Genomic DNA, 18,218 nt, shown 5'->3' with positions numbered 1-18,218 from the left:
CCTGCCGGGCCCTGGTCTCAATGGACAGAGAGTTCCACCAGGCTGGAGCCAGGACTGAAAAAGCCCGTCTTGGTGTACCGAGTGTGGGACTCCTGTGTTGGAGAGGGCTGAAGCTGAGGGCTGCATCTTTTCTTACCCCAACAAATCCTGCCAGTGAGCTTGGAGGCTTCCCCAGGGAAGGCCTCCCCTTTCTCAGTCAGGAGTTTCTCCACCTTGTGACGGGATGGTTGCTTTGGCTAGAACGGGCCAACAGTCCTCTCCTCGTCCTCTGCACAGGCAATGGCGCCGTCTTTAGCTTCCAGCATCCGGCAAAGCTTTCGAGCAAGCCGGACCGGCTTGAGATGAAGTTGGCGGTCACAGAGATGGAACAGACAACAGGCAGGAAGCAGCATTAAAACAATAAAACAGCAGTGGAGTAAATATAAAACAATTGCATTTAGTAGCAGATAAAAATCCGTAGAACTGCACTGAAACCAATTTAAAATGCCTTGAAAATGAGGAAGAGAAAGGAAGAGAGTCGCATATAAACACAGTAAGAAAAGCCCAGGAGACTTAGAAATGCCTTTCCCCTTGTGCTTAAGTGTTAAGAGGATGGCAGGGGGGAGGGGCAGCACAGACATGGCACCACCACAGAGGAGGCCCTGCCACCTGTGGTCACCAGCGTCATCTCAGTGAATGAGGGTGCACCAGCATGGCCTTAGATGACAACACTCAGGCATGTTGGTTGTTGTGGATTTTCCGGGCTGTATTGCCGTGGTCTTGGCATTGTAGTTCCTGACATTTCGCCCGCAGCTGTGGCTGGCATCTTCAGAGGTGTAGCACCAAAAGACAGAGATCTCTCAGTGTCAAAACTGAGGCATGTTTGTATGGGGAAAGAAATACTACTTCCTACTAGTTCAGGGCCTCAAAGGTAAGTGCCAGGACTTTAACTTGTGCCCCAGAACAAATCAGCAACAGTCCCTGCAGATGTATTGTCGAAGGCTTTCACGGCCGGAGAACGATGGTTGTTGTGGGTTTTCCGGGCTGTATTGCCGTGGTCTTGGCATTGTAGTTCCTGACGTTTCGCCAGCAGCTGTGGCTGGCATCTTCAGAGGTGTAGCACCAAAAGACAGAGATCTCTCAGTGTCTCAGTGTTTGGACACTGAGAGATCTCTGTCTTTTGGTGCTACACCTCTGAAGATGCCAGCCACAGCTGCTGGCGAAACGTCAGGAACTACAATGCCAAGACCACGGCAATACAGCCCGGAAAACCCACAACAACCATAGTCCCTGCAGAACTGGCTAGATGCATTAATGACCAGAGATATTGGTCAGCCTCCTTCTCTTGCATTGACTGAAGTTTTCAAACAGTCTTCAACAGCAGCCCCACATACAACATATTGCAGTAGTCAAGTCTGGACGAGAGGATGGGTAACTGTGGCCAGATCCTGTTTTTCTGGGAAGGGGCACAGCTGGTGAACCAGGTAAAACTGATTTGAAGGATCTCGGAGTACCCCTAATCTGTGGACCTGATTGTTCCAGGGGACAGTAACCCATCCAAACCAAAATCCAGAGTCAAACGCCGGGCCTCGTACTTGTTCTAAGAGTGGCAAAGAGCACGTTCCTGAAGTTGGCTCCCTGCTCACCCTGTTTTCCCTTCTGACTCCCCCGACTGTTCCAGCTGGGATGTGGGCGAGTGGTCGGCCTGCAGCACGTCGTGCGGCCTGGGCAGCCAACACCGCCAGGTCCTGTGTCGGCAGATCTACGCCAACCGCAGCACTATGGTGCACCCTCAGCGTTGCGGGCAGCTGGAGAAGCCCAACGCCACCCAGGCCTGCCAGGTGCAGGTCTGCAGCCACTGGGAAATCCGCACGAATTGGAGCTCGGTAAGGGGGCAACTGGGGAGGCACTTGGGGGAGGAAGAAGTGGGCTGAGGACAACAGGCTGCAGTTACAAGGGTCAGAATCTGGTCCCAGAAGCCAAAGTTTGGAAGGGTATTAAGGACACCTGAATATGAAAAGTCTTGAGAAATACTGAAATAACACTAAAATTGGTGGTGTTTTCGGTGTGGAAGTTTGTCCTCGAGGTGGTGGATGAAGAGCCAGCTTGTGGGTTGCCCAGAGGCTTAGCAAGGGCATCAGGCCAGGCAACATGGCCCCACTGTAGCTTCTTATTGGCCCTTGCATCTGAAGCCTTAGCACAGTAAAACACTTGTGGCCACTGGCGAGGAAAGACAAGAGATGTGCGACATGGGTGTGCGGCTGCTGATCGGTCAAAAGAAGTTGGCAAGTTTTGTGCACAAGAGCTTCTGAACAGCAGCAGTCTATCTGAGCAGGGAGAACTTGGAAGTTTAATGAAAGGAATCGTGCAGGGCCATGCTAACTCTTTGGTTGCCCCCAGTGCCTCTTCACGCGGGGATGCGTGGAACTGATCGCTCACCCCAGGCGTGGAAATGGTTAGTGTGCTGGTTAGAGACAATCGAGTGGATGAGAAGGCCTCACCTTGTGGCGGAGCTCCTGTTTGGGAGGATGGGATTCCCAGGCAGGGTTTTTTAACTCACTTGTTTGCTGAACTTTAAATGTTAGGCTAAACGGAGGAGTTCTTTGATTATTTCTCCTCCCTGAACCTGCTAAAATTGGGATTTTTCAGGTTTTAAAGTACTGAATTTAGGAACACTGATTTGCAACGTGATTGCCTTAAAAACAATCAGCTGGATTAAAGGGCATGATCCCTCCTTGCCTGGGACTTCGTCATTGGGCACAAAGAGATTGCCGTATTATCCGATAAACCCTTTGCTCCCTTCCTCCTCCGCTTGATGCATAAGTCTGCGATGCACTGGGCTACTGCAAGGACCAGATGGAGCTCTGAATTCAACAGACCTGTGCCAAGGCTGGAGCAGTGCACAGCCCCCTGATTCCCATAACGGCCCCTGGCGCATTGTGCACACATGTGCAGAGGGAGGGGTGAGGAACGGGCTCTGTCAGGTCCTGTGGCAATCCCTCCATGTGCCGGTGCTGTGCCCTGCACCAGAACAAGTCCTGCCCGAGGGAAACGTTGGGCTTTTTAAAAAGCAGATTCTGGAACGCTGAGTGCGCGAGATTCTCTCCTGCTTTTCTCACTCCGGCGGGTGTCTTCCCTCCAGTGCTCTGTCCTCTGCGGCTTGGGCCATCGGACACGTCACGTCCACTGCATCAGCAACCAGGGTCAACTACTAAGTGACGGTGACTGCCCAGGCGTCCACCGGCCCGCGACCAGCGAGATCTGTGACATGGGCCCTTGCGTGCGCACGTGGTTCCACAGCGACTGGAGCAGCACGGTACCTGCTGGGCGATTCTTCCCAGCCCCTCTCTGGCCCCAGCGGTCACCGGGCGCTGTGTTACACTCCTTCTGTTCTACCCTCCCTTCTGGCCCTCCCTTCTGTGGGTGGTAGAGCCCTCCAGGCTTTGATAGCTGGAGAACGGCTGTTGCCATGAATCCAGCCAGGAGCTCAGTGGCCCAGGAACCATTCTCTGGCTATCAGGGCCTGGGCGGGCTTAACCACTCACTGAAGGAAGGGCCAGTGTGGCCACATGGCTCTCACGTGGCCCCACAGAGCCGCCAGAGGGCCTATGCCAGTTGGCACAGTGACCCATGCCTTTCTTTTCAGTTTTAAAAATGTAAAGGGCCATGGGTGGGTGAAAACATGGTTTCCATTTTCTATTTAAAAAAATTAAAAGGGCCACGGGCGGGTGGATTGACTATCAGTGGTTAGTTGGACCTTGTCTCTACGGTTTAAAGGGAGGAGATGCCACCTAAGAGCAGTTAGTGGCAGCTCGCTTGCTGTCTCCCCTCTGAAACCAGAAAGAGCCCAGAAATCCTGGGAGGCAACTTTTTGTTACTCCCAGAATTCGAGAAGTGTTTGTTTTTCGTTTGGGTATACCTGTGACAAGCCCAAATGGCTAATTTCAGGCATGTTTTTGGCTTGGATGTATCTGGATGCACAACCTGAGGAACTGCTGGCTGACTAGTCAAGGATAACAGAAGCAGGCGAGTCCTGACAAAGGTTAGCCAACAAGGAGTTCAAGACCACCTAACGACAACCACTTCAATTGTAAACATTCATAGAATCAATACAGTAATGACAAATTGCCAATATATGTGCAGTTCATACAATATTCAATATCCGTTCATAATTCAATGTTGCATCAATACATTTATACAGTCTTCGTTGCAAGACCCATAAAGTACTCAGTGCTAGTAAAACAACTAGTTAATCGTCCACAGCCATATAGCTTCTGATCATAAGTCCGTAAGCAGGATGATGCAATCTGATACAATTCAATACATCAATATGAATGGCCAGGGAAGGACTATAGGTCATGAATCATGTAGAAAACAATATCCATCTGATGGGAAAACCGGTGAAGAATCCCGTTTCTGGAATCCCTTTCTCAAAGATGATATATATACACTCCGACGTTTCCTTCGTCCACTTTAGACTTGCATTTAAACCATCAATTGCATAACGTCAGATGCTGAATTGAGCAAAAAGGGATTCCAGAAACGGGATTCTTCACCGGTTTTCCTGTCAGATGGATATTGTTTTCTACATGATTCATGACCTATAGTCCTTCCCTGGCCATTCATATTGATGTATTGAATTGTATCAGATTGCATCATCCTGCTTACGGACTTATGATCAGAAGCTATATGGCTGTGGACGATTAACTAGTTGTTTCACTAGCACTGAGTACTTTATGGGTCTTGCAACGAAGACTGTATAAATGTATTGATACAACATTGAATTATGAATGAATATTGAATATTGTATGAACTGCACATATATTGGCAATTTGTCATTACTGTATTTATTCTATGAATGTTTACAATTGAAGTGGTTGTCATTAGGTGGTCTTGAATTCCTTGTTGGCTGACTAGTCAAAGCTGGTAACAAGGAAAAGGCACCCTTGGCCACGGCCACCACCCACTTATCCAGCAATAAGCCACAAACCACAGACCTGTTCCTTCATGGGGAGCGCAATCCCATCCAGAACGGGGGATGCCTTAAATCCTGGATCAGTTGGACTACCCACAACTAGCCCTTCTGTCTCGCCAGGATTAAGTGTTGGTTTATTAGACTGTATCCCGCCCCCAAAAACTGCCTCCAGGCACCAGTTCAAGATTTCTGTAGCCTCCTTAGAATCAGTTGAAAGAGCGAGATAGAGCGGAGTGCGTATTAGTGACAAACCTGCCTGAATCTCCAGATTGCCTCACCTAGCAGGTTCAGGTAGATGTTGAAAAGCAGAGGGGACCAGATGGAAGCTTGAGGGGCCCCATAGGCGGCAGCAGTCCCTCAGCCCCTCACTCTAAAACCTGCCTTCCAGGTAGGACCGAAACCACTGCAAGACTGTGCCTCCCAGTCTGAACTCCGGAGGGTGATCCAGAAGGATACCGTGGCCAATGGTACTAAAAGCCGAGAGGTTATGAAAAGGGTTGCCCTCCCCGGTCATTGTAAGGGCAGGCCATCCGCCAGGAGGACCAAGGCTGTTTCAGTTTAATTTAATTTATTGAATTTCTAACCCGCCCTCCCCACGAGTGGGTTCAGGGCGGGTAACAACTTTATTAAATAGTAAAGAGTCCAGTAGCACCTTTAAGACTAACCAACTTTATTGTAGCATAAGCTTTCGAGAACCAGTTCTCTTCGTCAGATGCATTGTCAGTTTTCGAGAACCATAGCTCTCTTTGTCAGATGCATCGTCAGATGCATCTGACGAAGTAAGCTGTGGTTCTCGAAAGCTGACGATGCATCTGACGAGAGCTGTGGTTCTCGAAAGCTGACGATGCATCTGACGATGAGAGCTGTGGTTCTCGAAAACTGACAATGCATCTGACAAAGAGCTGTGGTTCTCGAAAGCTGACAATGCCTCTGACGAAGAGAGCTGTGGTTCTCGAAAGCTTATGCTACAATGAAGTAGGTTAGTCTTAAAGGTGCTACTGGACTCTACTATTATGTGACTACAGACTAACATGGCGAACTTCTCTGGCCCTATGAACATTATTAAAATACAGGAACAATAAATACAATATAAAATTAATAAGACAGTACTAAATACAAAATGCAATTTAAAACCATAAACCATCCAACAGCGGCAAGGTAGTAAAACAATGCACCTCTTCAACAACCGGGAATGGTAGGGCAGGCTGGTTATAGATGTATCAGATAAATAGAGGACCAAGTCCACAACAGAGAGGCCATCCAGGCAGCCCGCCCAGAGCTCAACCACTACCATAGGCCTGGTGGAACATCTCCATGTTACAGTCCCGCAGGGCCCCAGTCTCGATGGAGAGAGAGTTCCACCAGGCTGGTGCCAGGGCTGAAAAGGTATCATAGCTTGGCTTGAAGCCGGCTTGGAAGAGATTCAGGTAGTTCGCTTTGTTCCAGGAAACCCTGAAGTTGTCCAGTCAGTCAAGCAAAGCGGCAGTTCTCATGCAGAGGATAAACGGGCAATGCCAAGCCTCACCGAGAAGGCAGGAGACCCTCATAAGAGGATCAAGCCAGTGGATACAAAAGAGAAGAAACCCCCCGCAATAAACACTTAGCAGGGAATAAACGTTTCACTGTAGCAACACTTAAAGAGCAATTAGAGAATTGCAATCTATAATTGTGGATCTGTAAGTGTTTATATAAAGTGCAAGTGCAAAATATCAGTTGACCTAATTGGTCGATACCAATTGACCTAGTTGGTCATTAATATATTGGTTCCTGTTTAGAAAGTGAAAGAAAGACAGCGCATATGATGGAGCAAAGCCTGTGGCAATTATTGAGAAAGATCACAAAATGAGGATCGAGCCTGGCCCCTTGTTGAATTGCACAGCTACTACAGTCTCCGAACTACATGGCCATAGCAGTCTTCTGCAGAATATAAACAACACGCTAGAAGAAAAGTTGTACCTTACATGGACTTATTTTGTTAATTGTTAGACTGGAACCTTTCTGTTGGAAATGTAAGTAACTCAGAAACGGATGGTTGTTGTGGGTTTTCCGGGCTGTATTGCCGTGGTCTTGGCATTGTAGTTCCTGACGTTTCGCCAGCAGCTGTGGCTGGCATCTTCAGAGGTGTAGCACCAAAAGACAGAGATCTCTCGGTGTCACAGTGTGGAGAAGATGTTGGCTTGAGTAGATATAAATTACCTGCCAACATCTTCTCCACACTGTGACACTGAGAGATCTCTGTCTTTTGGTGCTACACCTCTGAAGATGCCAGCCACAGCTGCTGGCGAAACGTCAGGAACTACAATGCCAAGACCACGGCAATACAGCCCGGAAAACCCACAACAACCATCGTTCTCCGGCTGTGAAAGCCTTCGACAATACATCAGAAACGGATGTTATGTATTTATATTGTTATTGGATGTTATGAATTGTAATAGGGTGTTGATGATAGATCGTTGTGAATTTAATTGATAATTTTGCACTTGCATTTTATATACTTGCACCTTATATAAACACTGACAGATCCACGATTATAAATTGCAATTCTTTAATTGCTCTTTAAGTGTTGCTACAGTGAAACGTTTATTCCCCACTAAGTGTTTATTGTGGGCTTTTTCTTCTCTTTTGTATCTATAATTGCCGCGATACGCCTTTGTTTTGGATCAAACCAGTGGTCCATCCAATCCAGTGTCCTGTCTCACCCAGTGGCCAACCAGTTACTCTGTAGGACCAACAACAGGGCATAGAGACCGAGGCCTTCGCCTGAAGTTGCCTCCAGGCTCTGGGATTTGGAGTTTGACTGCCCGGCAGTCACCTCCCAGAGCATCACTTTTGTTTGTTGAATGGATTATCCGCCAGCTTTCCCGCTCATGGTCTCCATGGTGGCTTATAAGTAAAAAAAGAAAACTATGCAGGAATAAAAAGCCAAAACAAAACAGACTTAAATCAACAGTCCAAGAGCCCAGCATTAATGACAGCTAAAAATCTGCAAACTATTCTATAGTCATTCCCAAATCTTGGGAGAACGGGGTGGATTTCATGATTGGGAAGGGGGAACAAAACAAGCTTTGTCTCTTGCGTTACCTCTCTCTTCCCCTTCCCTGTTCTAGTGCTCGGTTGAGTGTGGCCCCGGGATCCAGCGTCGTGCCGTGGTTTGCTTGTCCAGAAATGCCAACGGGCCAGCAGAGGAGAATTGTGCAGGCAACAAGCCGGCTGACATGAGGGCATGTAATGGTGGCCCCTGCCAACGAGTCACCCGCTGGTATAGTGGACCCTGGAGCCCGGTGAGAAGAAAGGGGGGGCTCGAAAGGGGGCCTGGGGCGTGCCTTGGTACCAGGTGGCAAGGCCTTCTGTCATTCAACTGCAGAAATAATGTAAATGCCTCTGTATTGTCCATTCAAAAATATCCTGCCAATGACATTCCAAAAAAAAAAAATGTGGCTTCCGTTCTAAAAGACAAGCAAAACAGGCCAGTCCCTCAAGGCCGAGGCGGTAATGGCTTGGCATCTACGTCAGATGGGGGTAGTTAAAGCAGAGCTTGGTTTGACCCATAAAGATGGCAAGAAATAATGTGCCAAGTAAGGAAAAGAACATTGCTGGAAAAAAGCGACTGGTGAAGTCAGCAAGGCACAACAATCATGGATGAAGGGACCCCCCCCCACGCACACATACTTAAGAAGTGTTCCTCCAGGGAAGAAATTGTTCCACTGCTAAATGGGCACCGCTTGCCCCTTCTCCTGCCTCTAAGCATCCTCGGTTATATAAGATATTTGAAATGGGTTGGTAATTTCTTATTATTATGGTACCCCATTGTTTTGCCAGTTGCTTTTTTCTGAGGTAGGCTGCCCCTATACATGGAGTTTCCTCTTGATGGTCGATTGTGGTTGTGGAAAGTGCTATCAAGTCATAGCTGACTCATGATGACCCCCCCCCTGCTGGGTTTTTCAGGGCAAGAGACTAATATCAGGGGGTTGCCATTGCCTGCCTCTGCAAAAGTTTGCGGGTCCTTGGTTTGGATCAGAACCACAGGGTGGGGGCTTGAAGCTCGCCAAGTCTCTCCTCCAGTCTCACATCCCACCCTGGGACTCTTCTCTGCCAGTTGGCATGCTTGAAGACTCTCCCATTTGGGAAAAGCCTCCCTGCCTGTGGACAGATAGCCCATAGACTTAAGCTCGCCTCGTTCCCCATCTGCTAATTTTTATTGGTAGCAACATTTTATTTATTTTTATTTATTACATTTGTATTCTGCTATCCCTGAAAGCCAGGCTCAAAGCAGATCACACTAGAAATAGAAAAGAGGCTGCACAGTAATTAAAACGCTTCAGTAAAAATATCGCGGCATTTTTATTGCACAATCCTTCTATGTACAAAACCCCATGAAGGCGGGCAGCAAGTTGCTTGATGTTCAGCAGATCAGGGGATCATATCCCCCTCTGGGGGGAGGTTGATTGGGGGACAGGGACGCTCGCCTAAACCACCGTATACCTGGTGGAACATCTCCGTCTTGCAGGCCTGGTGGACAGATCCTGCCGGGTCTGAGTGTCTACAGACAGAGAGTTCCGAAAAGGCCCTGGCCCTAGTCGAGGCAAGAACCGCCCTGGGGCTGGGTACCACCAGCAGATGTTGGCCTGCTGAGCGAAGGGCTCTCTGGGAAACACCTGGTCTCGCCTCTTTGATGGGAACAAGCAGTCAGACATACAGGCCAAGGAATTCTGTGCTCTTGGGTATTTCAGTGCGTCTCGATGTGTTTGAGCCGAAATGCACTTCCCCTCCACCCCTGTCCAGCTGTCACCAGGGGGCCTTCTATAAGCTGCTGCCCTCTTAGCCTTGAGGACAGAGAAGGCAGAACTGCAAACGGAGGAAAAAATCAGTATCTAACCCGTCACAATTTCAAAAAGCAACGCCACAATGTATTCAATGAAAATAGTTAAAGTACATCTAGAAAGAACACAGTTAAACATGAGTTGAACAAACATCCATTTACAGGCAAGCCGCTCTAAAAGACACTGTAGAAAAGACACATAGTCCAGCAGGTGAAGTCCACTGAGTTAAAGGTCTCCACAACAGGTGAAGACGGCTTAGCCGCCGTCTTGATTTCTTCCAGTTGATTTATTGTATTTGACTACCTTTGTATCTGAATGGCCTTGCAATGGTGGGATGTGTTTCCGCCCCTGAGGAAGTGCTCGCACGAAACAACAGGCGACGCAGCCGGCCCTGATTGTTGGGCGGGAGGGTGCGTCTTCTTGACGTTCTGCTTCTTGCAACACGTTTCACGTCTGTTCAAGAGAAGAAGAGTTGCCGTCTTTCGCCTTACAGATCATCTTCAATATCTACTTAGTTTACTTACCTCGTTTACTCACCTTTGGCTAGACTCTTGTGGAGACCTTTAACTCAGTGGACTTCACCTGCTGGACTATGTGTCTTTTCTACAGTGTCGTTTAGAGCGGCTTGCCTGTAAATGGATGTTTGCTCAACTCATGTTTAACTGTGTTCTTTCTAGATGTACTTTAACTATTTTCATTGAATACATTGTGGTGTTGCTTTTTGAAATTGTGGCTGGTTAGATACTGATTTTTTTCCTCCGCTTGCAGTTTGTTCTGCCTTTTCTGTTCTCATTTTTGGTGGATTTTGGGCTTGGTTCTCTTGGCCTTGGCCTCTCCCCTCCTTGCAAATGGTGAGAGGATAGTGCTTGGCCTACCTTACAGGGCAGTCGTAGGGTTGACCAGCAGCTGGAGGTGGTATAATAAGATGGCCAGTGGTGTGACCTTGTCCCTCCTGTGCCTGGCAAAAGCAGAACAAATGGTGCAAAACTTTGGGGAATAAACCATGCAAGAGGAATCGGACACTTCAGCTCCGTTTGCATGGTTTATGCTGGTTGCAGAATCCCGTCTTTCTTGGCACAGAATTAGGATGTCCGGATGGTACAGTTTTAATTGCACGAACACGCGCATGTTTCCTGTGACGCTAGCGGCCAGTCCACGGCCTCTCCTTCATCCCCCACCTCCCTCCTTCCTGCAGTGTTCAGTGGACTGTGGCACCGGCACTCAGCGGCGGGACGTCATCTGCGTCAGCAAAATGGGCTCGGACTTCAACGTGACGGATGCCTCCGAGTGCGCCCACCTGGAGAAGCCACCCTCCTTGCAGTCCTGTGCCGGGACTACCTGTGAGGCCCGCTGGTTCTCCACTGCCTGGAGCGCGGTGAGTGAGCCGGTCCCCAGGGGTGGGGGCAGAGATTTCTGCAAGGGCAGGCGGTGGAAGCCTTGGGTGGCTCCTCCTGGCCAGGCCGTAATCCCCACCCGGGTTTCTCTTGGCCTCCCAGTGCTCCAGGACCTGTGTGGGTGGTGTGCAAGTGCGAGAGGTGCAGTGCCTGACCCAGAACAAGACCCTCAGCAGCCTCTGCCCTCCAGATCTCAAGCCGGTCAAGAAACGGTCCTGCAACAACCAGCCCTGCATTCCAGACCTTGGTAAGAAGCCGCCTGGCCCCTGCTTGCAACCAGGGCCAGGAACCCTGGATGGGAAGTGGGCTGGAAGGTTTTGCTCAGGGAAAGACAGCTGGTTTAGAATCCAGAGGCAGAATCCAAAGATCTCCGGCCTTGGGGAAAGACAGGAGAGGTGGCATTATGCGCTGTACCCTTTACGTTGGTTTTATACCCGTTTAGTGTCTTGGTTTGCCTCTCCCACAAAGAACTTAGGGAGTTTTAGGATGGAGAGGGGCTGTGAATTTTGCTCGTGGCCACCACCTGAACCACAGTTCCCAGGATCTTATGAGGAAATAGGTAGTGTTAGTAGTGTTAATACAGAACCCCCACCCGCCCACACACACCAAGAGTTGGAAAGGAGGAACTGGGGAAACCTTGACGGGATTCCAGCTCCAGCCCGGGATGGGAGCTGAGGCTCTCTGCCTTTACCGAATAGCCAATTCCTCCCATAAATGAGCAGGAAAAGCGCAGGGCCCACAGGAGGAGAGTTTACAGGTCCAAGATCCAGAGGAGTCAGCCGTGTCAGCCTGTAGTCGCTAAATAGTAGAGTCCAGTAGCACCTTTAAGACTAACCAACTTTATTGTAACATAAGCTTTCGAGAACCACAGCTCTCTTCGTCAGATGCATCTGTAATGTAAGCTTTCGAGAACCACAGCTCTCTTCGTCAGATGCATCTGTAACGTAAGCTTTCGAGAACCACAGCTCTCTTCATCAGATGCATCTGACAAACAGCTGTGGTTCTCGAAAGCTTATGTACCTATAAAGTTGGTTAGTCTTCAAGGTGCTGCCGGACTCTTTACTATTTGGCAAGGTCCAAGCATCACTTCTGGACCCCGTTTCCTTCCCTCTCGGGTTGTTCTCTGGGACAAGGCCTGCCTGCCTGCCTGCCTGGGGCAACCCCTGTGGCTCCAAGGAGCAGCAGTACCTGGATGGGGGGGCTGTGGGTGTAGCAGCAGGATTCCTGGCACAGAAGAATCTTGGGTTTCGCTTGGGAAAGCAGAAAAAGGGGCTGCCCTCCACACCTCTTCTCCAGAAACCTCTCCCCCAGTTTTCCCCTGTGAGAACCCAAGAGTGTTTCAATCAAGGCTACAATATTTAGTCAACTCATTAATTAATATACATCTTTTCCATGGAGTCAAAGTGCCACTCGCTTGGCAGATTAAAAAAAACAACCTGTTGGTGATTTTGAATGGAAGTGCTTACAAAACCGGGCAAGGTGGGGGTAGAGGATCCTAGGAGAGGCGTTCCCCCTTCCGGCTCACCTGCAACGGGGGTTCCTGGGCAACTGAAAACAAAGAGAGAGAATTCTTTTGCTGCAGAAAAATTGCTGTTTTCACGTGCAGATGTAATCCACTAGAACTTGCCCTAGTCAGCTAAGAGGGCTTCATGAAGAGGAGGCAGCTCTTGATGAAGCTGGGATCGAACCTGAGACTTGCTGCCTCCAGAATCTCTGCTTTGAGCTCGGCCTCACCCAACCAGATTACCATTCTGTTTTTCCATCGCAATCTTTGGTATGAGATAGATCAAGATGGTTAGCCATGTTTGTCTGTAGCAGTAAAAAGAGGAAGAGTCCAGTAACATCTATAAGATTAACAAAGTTTGTGGTAGGGGATGAGCTTTCGTGAGGCACAACTCACTTCTTCAGTAGAAAAGAGCAAGAGTCCAGTAGTACCTATAAGCAGGGCTTTTTTTCAGTGGGAACGCGGTGGAACGGAGTTCCGGAACCTCTTGAAAATGGTCACATGGCTGGTGGCCCCGCCCCCTGATCTCCAGACAGAGGGGGGTTGAGATTCTACTCTCAACTCCCCTCTGCCTGGAGATCAGGGGGCGGGGCCACCAGCCATGTGACCATTTTCTCCGAGGGCAACCCACTGAGTTCCCCCACCTCTTTTGCCAGAAAAAAAGCTTATAAGACGAACACAATTTGTGGTAGGGTGTGAGCTTTCGTGAGACCCTACCACAAATGTTGTTAGTCTGTTAGGTGCTACCGGACTCTTGCTGTTTTGTACTGAAACTTTTGTATGATAAGTGAACCCCTCTGGTCACTACCATCTCTCTCTCTCTTCCTCTGGCAGATGAGAACTGCAGGGACAAATACCACAACTGCCCAGTGATCGTGCAAGCCCGCCTCTGCGTTTACTCCTACTACAAGGCGGTTTGTTGTGCCTCGTGCACACACGCCCTGGAAAGACGCCACGCTGGACCGAGCCGGTAGCACCAGCTGATGGTGGGCAAGTGGAATCCGGGCTCCCGGGACAAGTTGGACAAAGAGCCCCCGTCATCCACAAGCCCCACCCCCCAGGGCAGCAAGAGCCAGGGACGGGGGAGAATGCCGAAGTGTTTCCAAAAGGGGGAAGACCAGAAGGAATTGGAACCAAAGACCGAGAGGTCCCTTCAGTGTCCAGAGGGAGCATCTCATTGCTGACGGTCGATTCCCCCTGCTGCCCAGTCTCGAGAGAGAGAGAGAGCTATAGACTTGTTATCCTTGTGCACTGAAGCCCTCTTCCGGAATCTGCTCCCCCTGTAGGGGGGCTGGGGAGGGGGTGGTGTAGCAGGAATCAGGAATTTGTTACAGGGCAGAAGATCCCAGAGGGTCTGGATTTGAGCCTAGCTATGCAATCTAAGCCTTTCAAACCCCAGATAATCCTGGCCTTTGACTCCAGCCCCGAGTTGCTTCTCTCCTTGATCCAGACATCGTTTCTGTTCCCTTGGCTCCGAGATGCTTACGCACGGCTGCGAGGAAGTGACACTTTCGCCTGCAAAGCGAAGGTGCCGGCTGAAGCGTGCCTTGCTGGCTTCTTGACAGGAGAGGGGCTGGCTGTGGACTATCCTGCTTTAACACCCCTTCCCAAAGTGATGGGATGTTCAGAGCCGGTATCAAAAGATCAGGTGGGGGAGGGGTTGCCTTTTTTTATATCTGCAAAAAAAATTTTTAAAAAACCCTCCTGTGCCCTGCAGAGCCATCCAGGGGATTCTGTCCCGGAGTCTGGATTTTGTATCTGAGACCAGCAATGCAACTCTAGAGTAATATAGCAGAGCTTGGTGCGTGTGCGTGGGTGGGTGGGTGGGTGGGTGGCCTGGGTTTCCCACCCCCCACCAGCGCTCATCCATAAGTCCCATGAGCTGGGACGAAGTTGCTTGCAGGCGGGCGAAAGGACCGTAAGTTCTGTTTTCTGTTCCCAAGTCTGACGCTTGCCAGCCGTTTTGGCGGGTTTGGGTCGGATGGCGGCATGGGCATTCGAGAAATCCATTGGTGCTACTCTTGCAGGAGGGGGAGGCTAAAGGCTAGGGGGGAGACCTGAGGCCTCCCCTTCCTGCCTTGTGCCAGTCATAAAACGTCTGCCTTCAGGGAACCTTCTCCATGCAGACTCATCTACTGAGGAACCTTAGTGCAATGTGGAGGCTTCTGGGCAACACTGCAGGTGCACGCCAGGCCCCCTCCCCCCCGTTTCTCTGTGCAAACCTGAGAGAATGACCTGGAAGATGCCCCGTACTCTGTGGCTGCATGGTGCAGGAGATGGTGTGGTGTGGACAGGTGGGCAAACAGCCCTTCTGGTTTGGCAGGCAAAGGGCCTAAGGAGATAGGACGTCATCCTTGTGTAAATGACAGTTTCCGTGGACTGCCTGAACCTCTCTGATTGTGCATGCAAGAGATGGGGATTTCCAGCCGCAGCTGCTGCAGTCTTTGTATCTCCTTGCTGCGCTCTTTCCTTGTGGCATCCTTCTGAATGTGTTTGAATGGGAATTGTGCATTGCCAATCGCCGATTATGATTTTTTTCTTTTTTGTAAGCTGGAGACTGTATTTGATTGTGTGTAGGTTCATAAGTACACACGAAGATAACGTCACGTCTGGTTCAGCCCCAGGCTCCTGCATCTTCTGAGAGCTGCTGTAGCATAGGGGTTAAGTGCTCGGGTTGTGAATCAGCACTCTGCCGGTTCGACTCCTTCTCCTGCCATGAGCTCAGCAGGTGGCCTTGGGTCAGCCACTCCTCTCAGCCCCAGCTCCCCAGCTGCATTGCGGGGATAATAATAACACCGTGTTCACTGAAGTGGCATATAAGTACACTTATTATTATCTTCTCAGTCTTCTCAAAGAGCTCCTGAGAAGCTTCCAAAGTTTGAAAACGGCTGCCCCCCGTTTCAGGCCTCTTGGATGGAACTTCTGTGCTCCACATGTGGGTAACAAGCCGGTGACCCTAAGAAGTGGCACTTGCTATTTACCGCAACACAAGCGCCCATTAAAAGCTCCTGTAATCTTTAAAGATGGGCAGGCCTGGCTGAAATCCAGCAGGCTCAGTTGTTTGCCTATCCCTCCATCACCATGCTTGAGGAGGCCTCACCTGTTGAATGTACATTGTGGGGGGGGATTGCATAATCAGTGTGATGTTAGAATTAATATTGAGGGAAGTCAGGCTGCCCCACCATGGTGGTTTCTTGGACATCAGGGTGCCATTTTTGGATTGGTACTGCAGCCTTTTGTTTACTGGCAAGACTCCTGGGCCTTTAGGATCAGGTAGAAGTTCAACAGATACAGTTTCTTCCACCATATAATGGATGTAGTGTGATGGGTTAGAGGCGGCAACCTGGAGGAAAGGCAGGGCAGCCACTCCCAGCAATGTGGCTTGTGTATGGCATTGGACAGCATGTATAAGACAGGAGAAACTCACCAGCCCAGATCTTGAGACAGCTCCTGCACCTTTACGAATTACAAGGCAGAGAAAAGGCCACCAGAATTGGTGGGGGTGGGGGGAGAGCTACAATCTTTATCTTTCTGTCCCTCCTGAAACAAAGTATACTAAAGACATTTTATAGACATGGTTCAGAGAGCTCAGAGTATATAATTATATATATAAATATAAATATATAAATCTCTATGATAAAGCTGAATGTATCTAGGTTTGTATATGGCACCCCTCCTCCCCCCCTTTTTGGTCCAAATCTAATTTATTTTTATTAAAGATTATTTGATGTTTATGTGTAGGGCTTTTTTCCTCCCTCCGAAGCGGACTGTCAGCAGCACCTCCAGGTGCTGAAATCACCTGCACCTCCAGGTGGAAGGTTCTCAGCTGGGAAACGTCTCTGTCTGAGTTTCTGGAGAGCTGCTGCTCACACACACACACACACACACACAGAGAGAGAGAGAGAGAGAGAGAGAGAGAGAGTTAGAGAGAGAGTTTCCGGACGAGTGCAGCGGGTGGAGGTTTTGTAACCCAGATGAGAACAAGGCCTCTTTTTCTCCTTCTCTAGACTGTTGGTGGGCCGCAGATGAGTGACAACATTCTGCCTTCAGTGGCTCAGCAAAGCTTCTTGTAGCTCCTTGCCTTTGTGCTTTCCTTTGCGAAGCTGAGTTGGCTCTTCACCCCCCCGCCCCAAGTTGGGGTGGGGGAAAAAAACTGGTCTTGCGAATGGCTCCAGAGCTGGTCTGCACGGCTGAAACTGTTTTATGATGCTAACTACAGTCTTTATGTGCAATAGGAGTTTTCTTTTGCTCACAGGCACTTTGGGCCAGCGCTAAATCACTCGCAGACAGCCCTGAAAAGGAGAAATAAAACAATATCCTTCTTGGGATAAAATAGCTGTGGAGCAAAAATATGAAAAAAGAGGCAAGAAAGGGACATGGCAAAATTGCACCAGTCAGTAAGATGATGGTGTTAAACCATCACATTTTCCCTGGCACTGAAAACTTTACCAGCTGTGCTGCAGGCAAGCCATGTTGGGGAGCCACCGTAGGAAAGGCCCTGTATCTGCTCACTGCCCGCAGCAGCTGCCTATGATGCGGATCTTCTGTAGTAAGGCCTCCATGCATCCACAGCTGGGGATCTGCTGGAATCCAAAGACCAGAAGGATCCACCAGCAGATGGCGCTTGCCTCCCATTGCAGATTCTCCAAACTCACTCAGTTGGGAGTCTAAAAAGCTCATTAAGAAACATGGTCTGTGGAATGCTGCAGCGGAGTGGGGGGGGGGGGGCGCGCGCTCTGGATTGGGAAGGGGGAGATTAACATTCATCTCTGTCTTCTGGCTAAGTAGGAAAACTTGGGAAGGCCGGTGTCTTCACTAGCCCTGCTCCTGTGCCTGCACGATCAGCCAGATGCAAAAGTTAAGTTTTTATTGGTATGGAAATAAGTGGAGGGGTGGAGGGGAGAAGCCCCCGCCTGCCCCAAATGTCAAGGCACAGGAGGCAAAAGGGTAGCTGTGGCTTTTGGGGAGAGGAGAGCTTTGTTGTCAAGTTGCAGCCGACTTATGGCAATCTCTCCTGCCTCTGCATAGAGACCCTGGACCTCATTGGGATCTCCCATCCAAATGGCCGACCCTGCTTGGCTTCCAGGATCTGATGAGATCAGGCTACTGCAGCGAGATCAAAGTCCAGTAATCGCTTAAAGGCTGGTATTTATTTCAATATGAGCTTCTGTGGGTCACAGCCACTTCAGACAGATCACATGAAGGGGGAAATCGTGTTGAAAAATCTTACAGGGAAAGCAGGTGCAGGGGAACCAAGGCTTGGCGTGAATTACACCATGAATTGTTCAAGTGTAAACCTCAAGGTCGGGGCAACCTTCTCTGGGAGTCCTGGGAAGGCATTTCTGAGCTCTGTGGAAGCGAGACGACTTGCAAGGGACAACCACAAAAGAAAACGGGGGAAAATTTTTCTGGCATGGAACTTGGGGGGGGACATCCCCTCTTCTGTTTCTCTGTACCCCCCTTGCTGCTGAGAGACCAGGAGTGAGGCAAAGAAAAAAAATGTGGCAACCCGAAGGCTTAGAGGCTGGAGAGTGCTCTGACACCAG

At 49.6% G+C, this 18,218-nt stretch overlaps 1 protein-coding gene across 2 annotated transcripts in view; it reads left to right on the top strand.

Annotated features, from left to right (window-relative positions):
• ADAMTSL4 (ADAMTS like 4) overlaps positions 1–16,406 on the top strand; it is an 82,755-nt gene extending 66,349 nt beyond the window's left edge. For both annotated transcript variants that reach the window (XM_054998651.1, XM_054998652.1), the window contains exons 13-18: positions 1,661–1,865; positions 3,122–3,295; positions 8,062–8,235; positions 10,970–11,149; positions 11,271–11,415; positions 13,507–16,406. In XM_054998651.1, coding sequence (XP_054854626.1) covers positions 1,661–1,865; positions 3,122–3,295; positions 8,062–8,235; positions 10,970–11,149; positions 11,271–11,415; positions 13,507–13,646 — 1,018 coding nt within the window. In that variant the 3' untranslated portion in view covers positions 13,647–16,406. The remainder of the gene's footprint in view (positions 1–1,660; positions 1,866–3,121; positions 3,296–8,061; positions 8,236–10,969; positions 11,150–11,270; positions 11,416–13,506) is intronic.
• The last annotated feature ends 1,812 nt before the right edge of the window (positions 16,407–18,218 follow it).

This window comes from Eublepharis macularius, chromosome 1 (genome assembly GCF_028583425.1).
Source record: "Eublepharis macularius isolate TG4126 chromosome 1, MPM_Emac_v1.0, whole genome shotgun sequence".
NCBI lineage: Eukaryota > Metazoa > Chordata > Lepidosauria > Squamata > Eublepharidae > Eublepharis > Eublepharis macularius.
The sequence above is the reverse complement of the archived record's forward strand: the minus strand, read 5'-3'. Positions and strand labels throughout refer to the sequence as shown.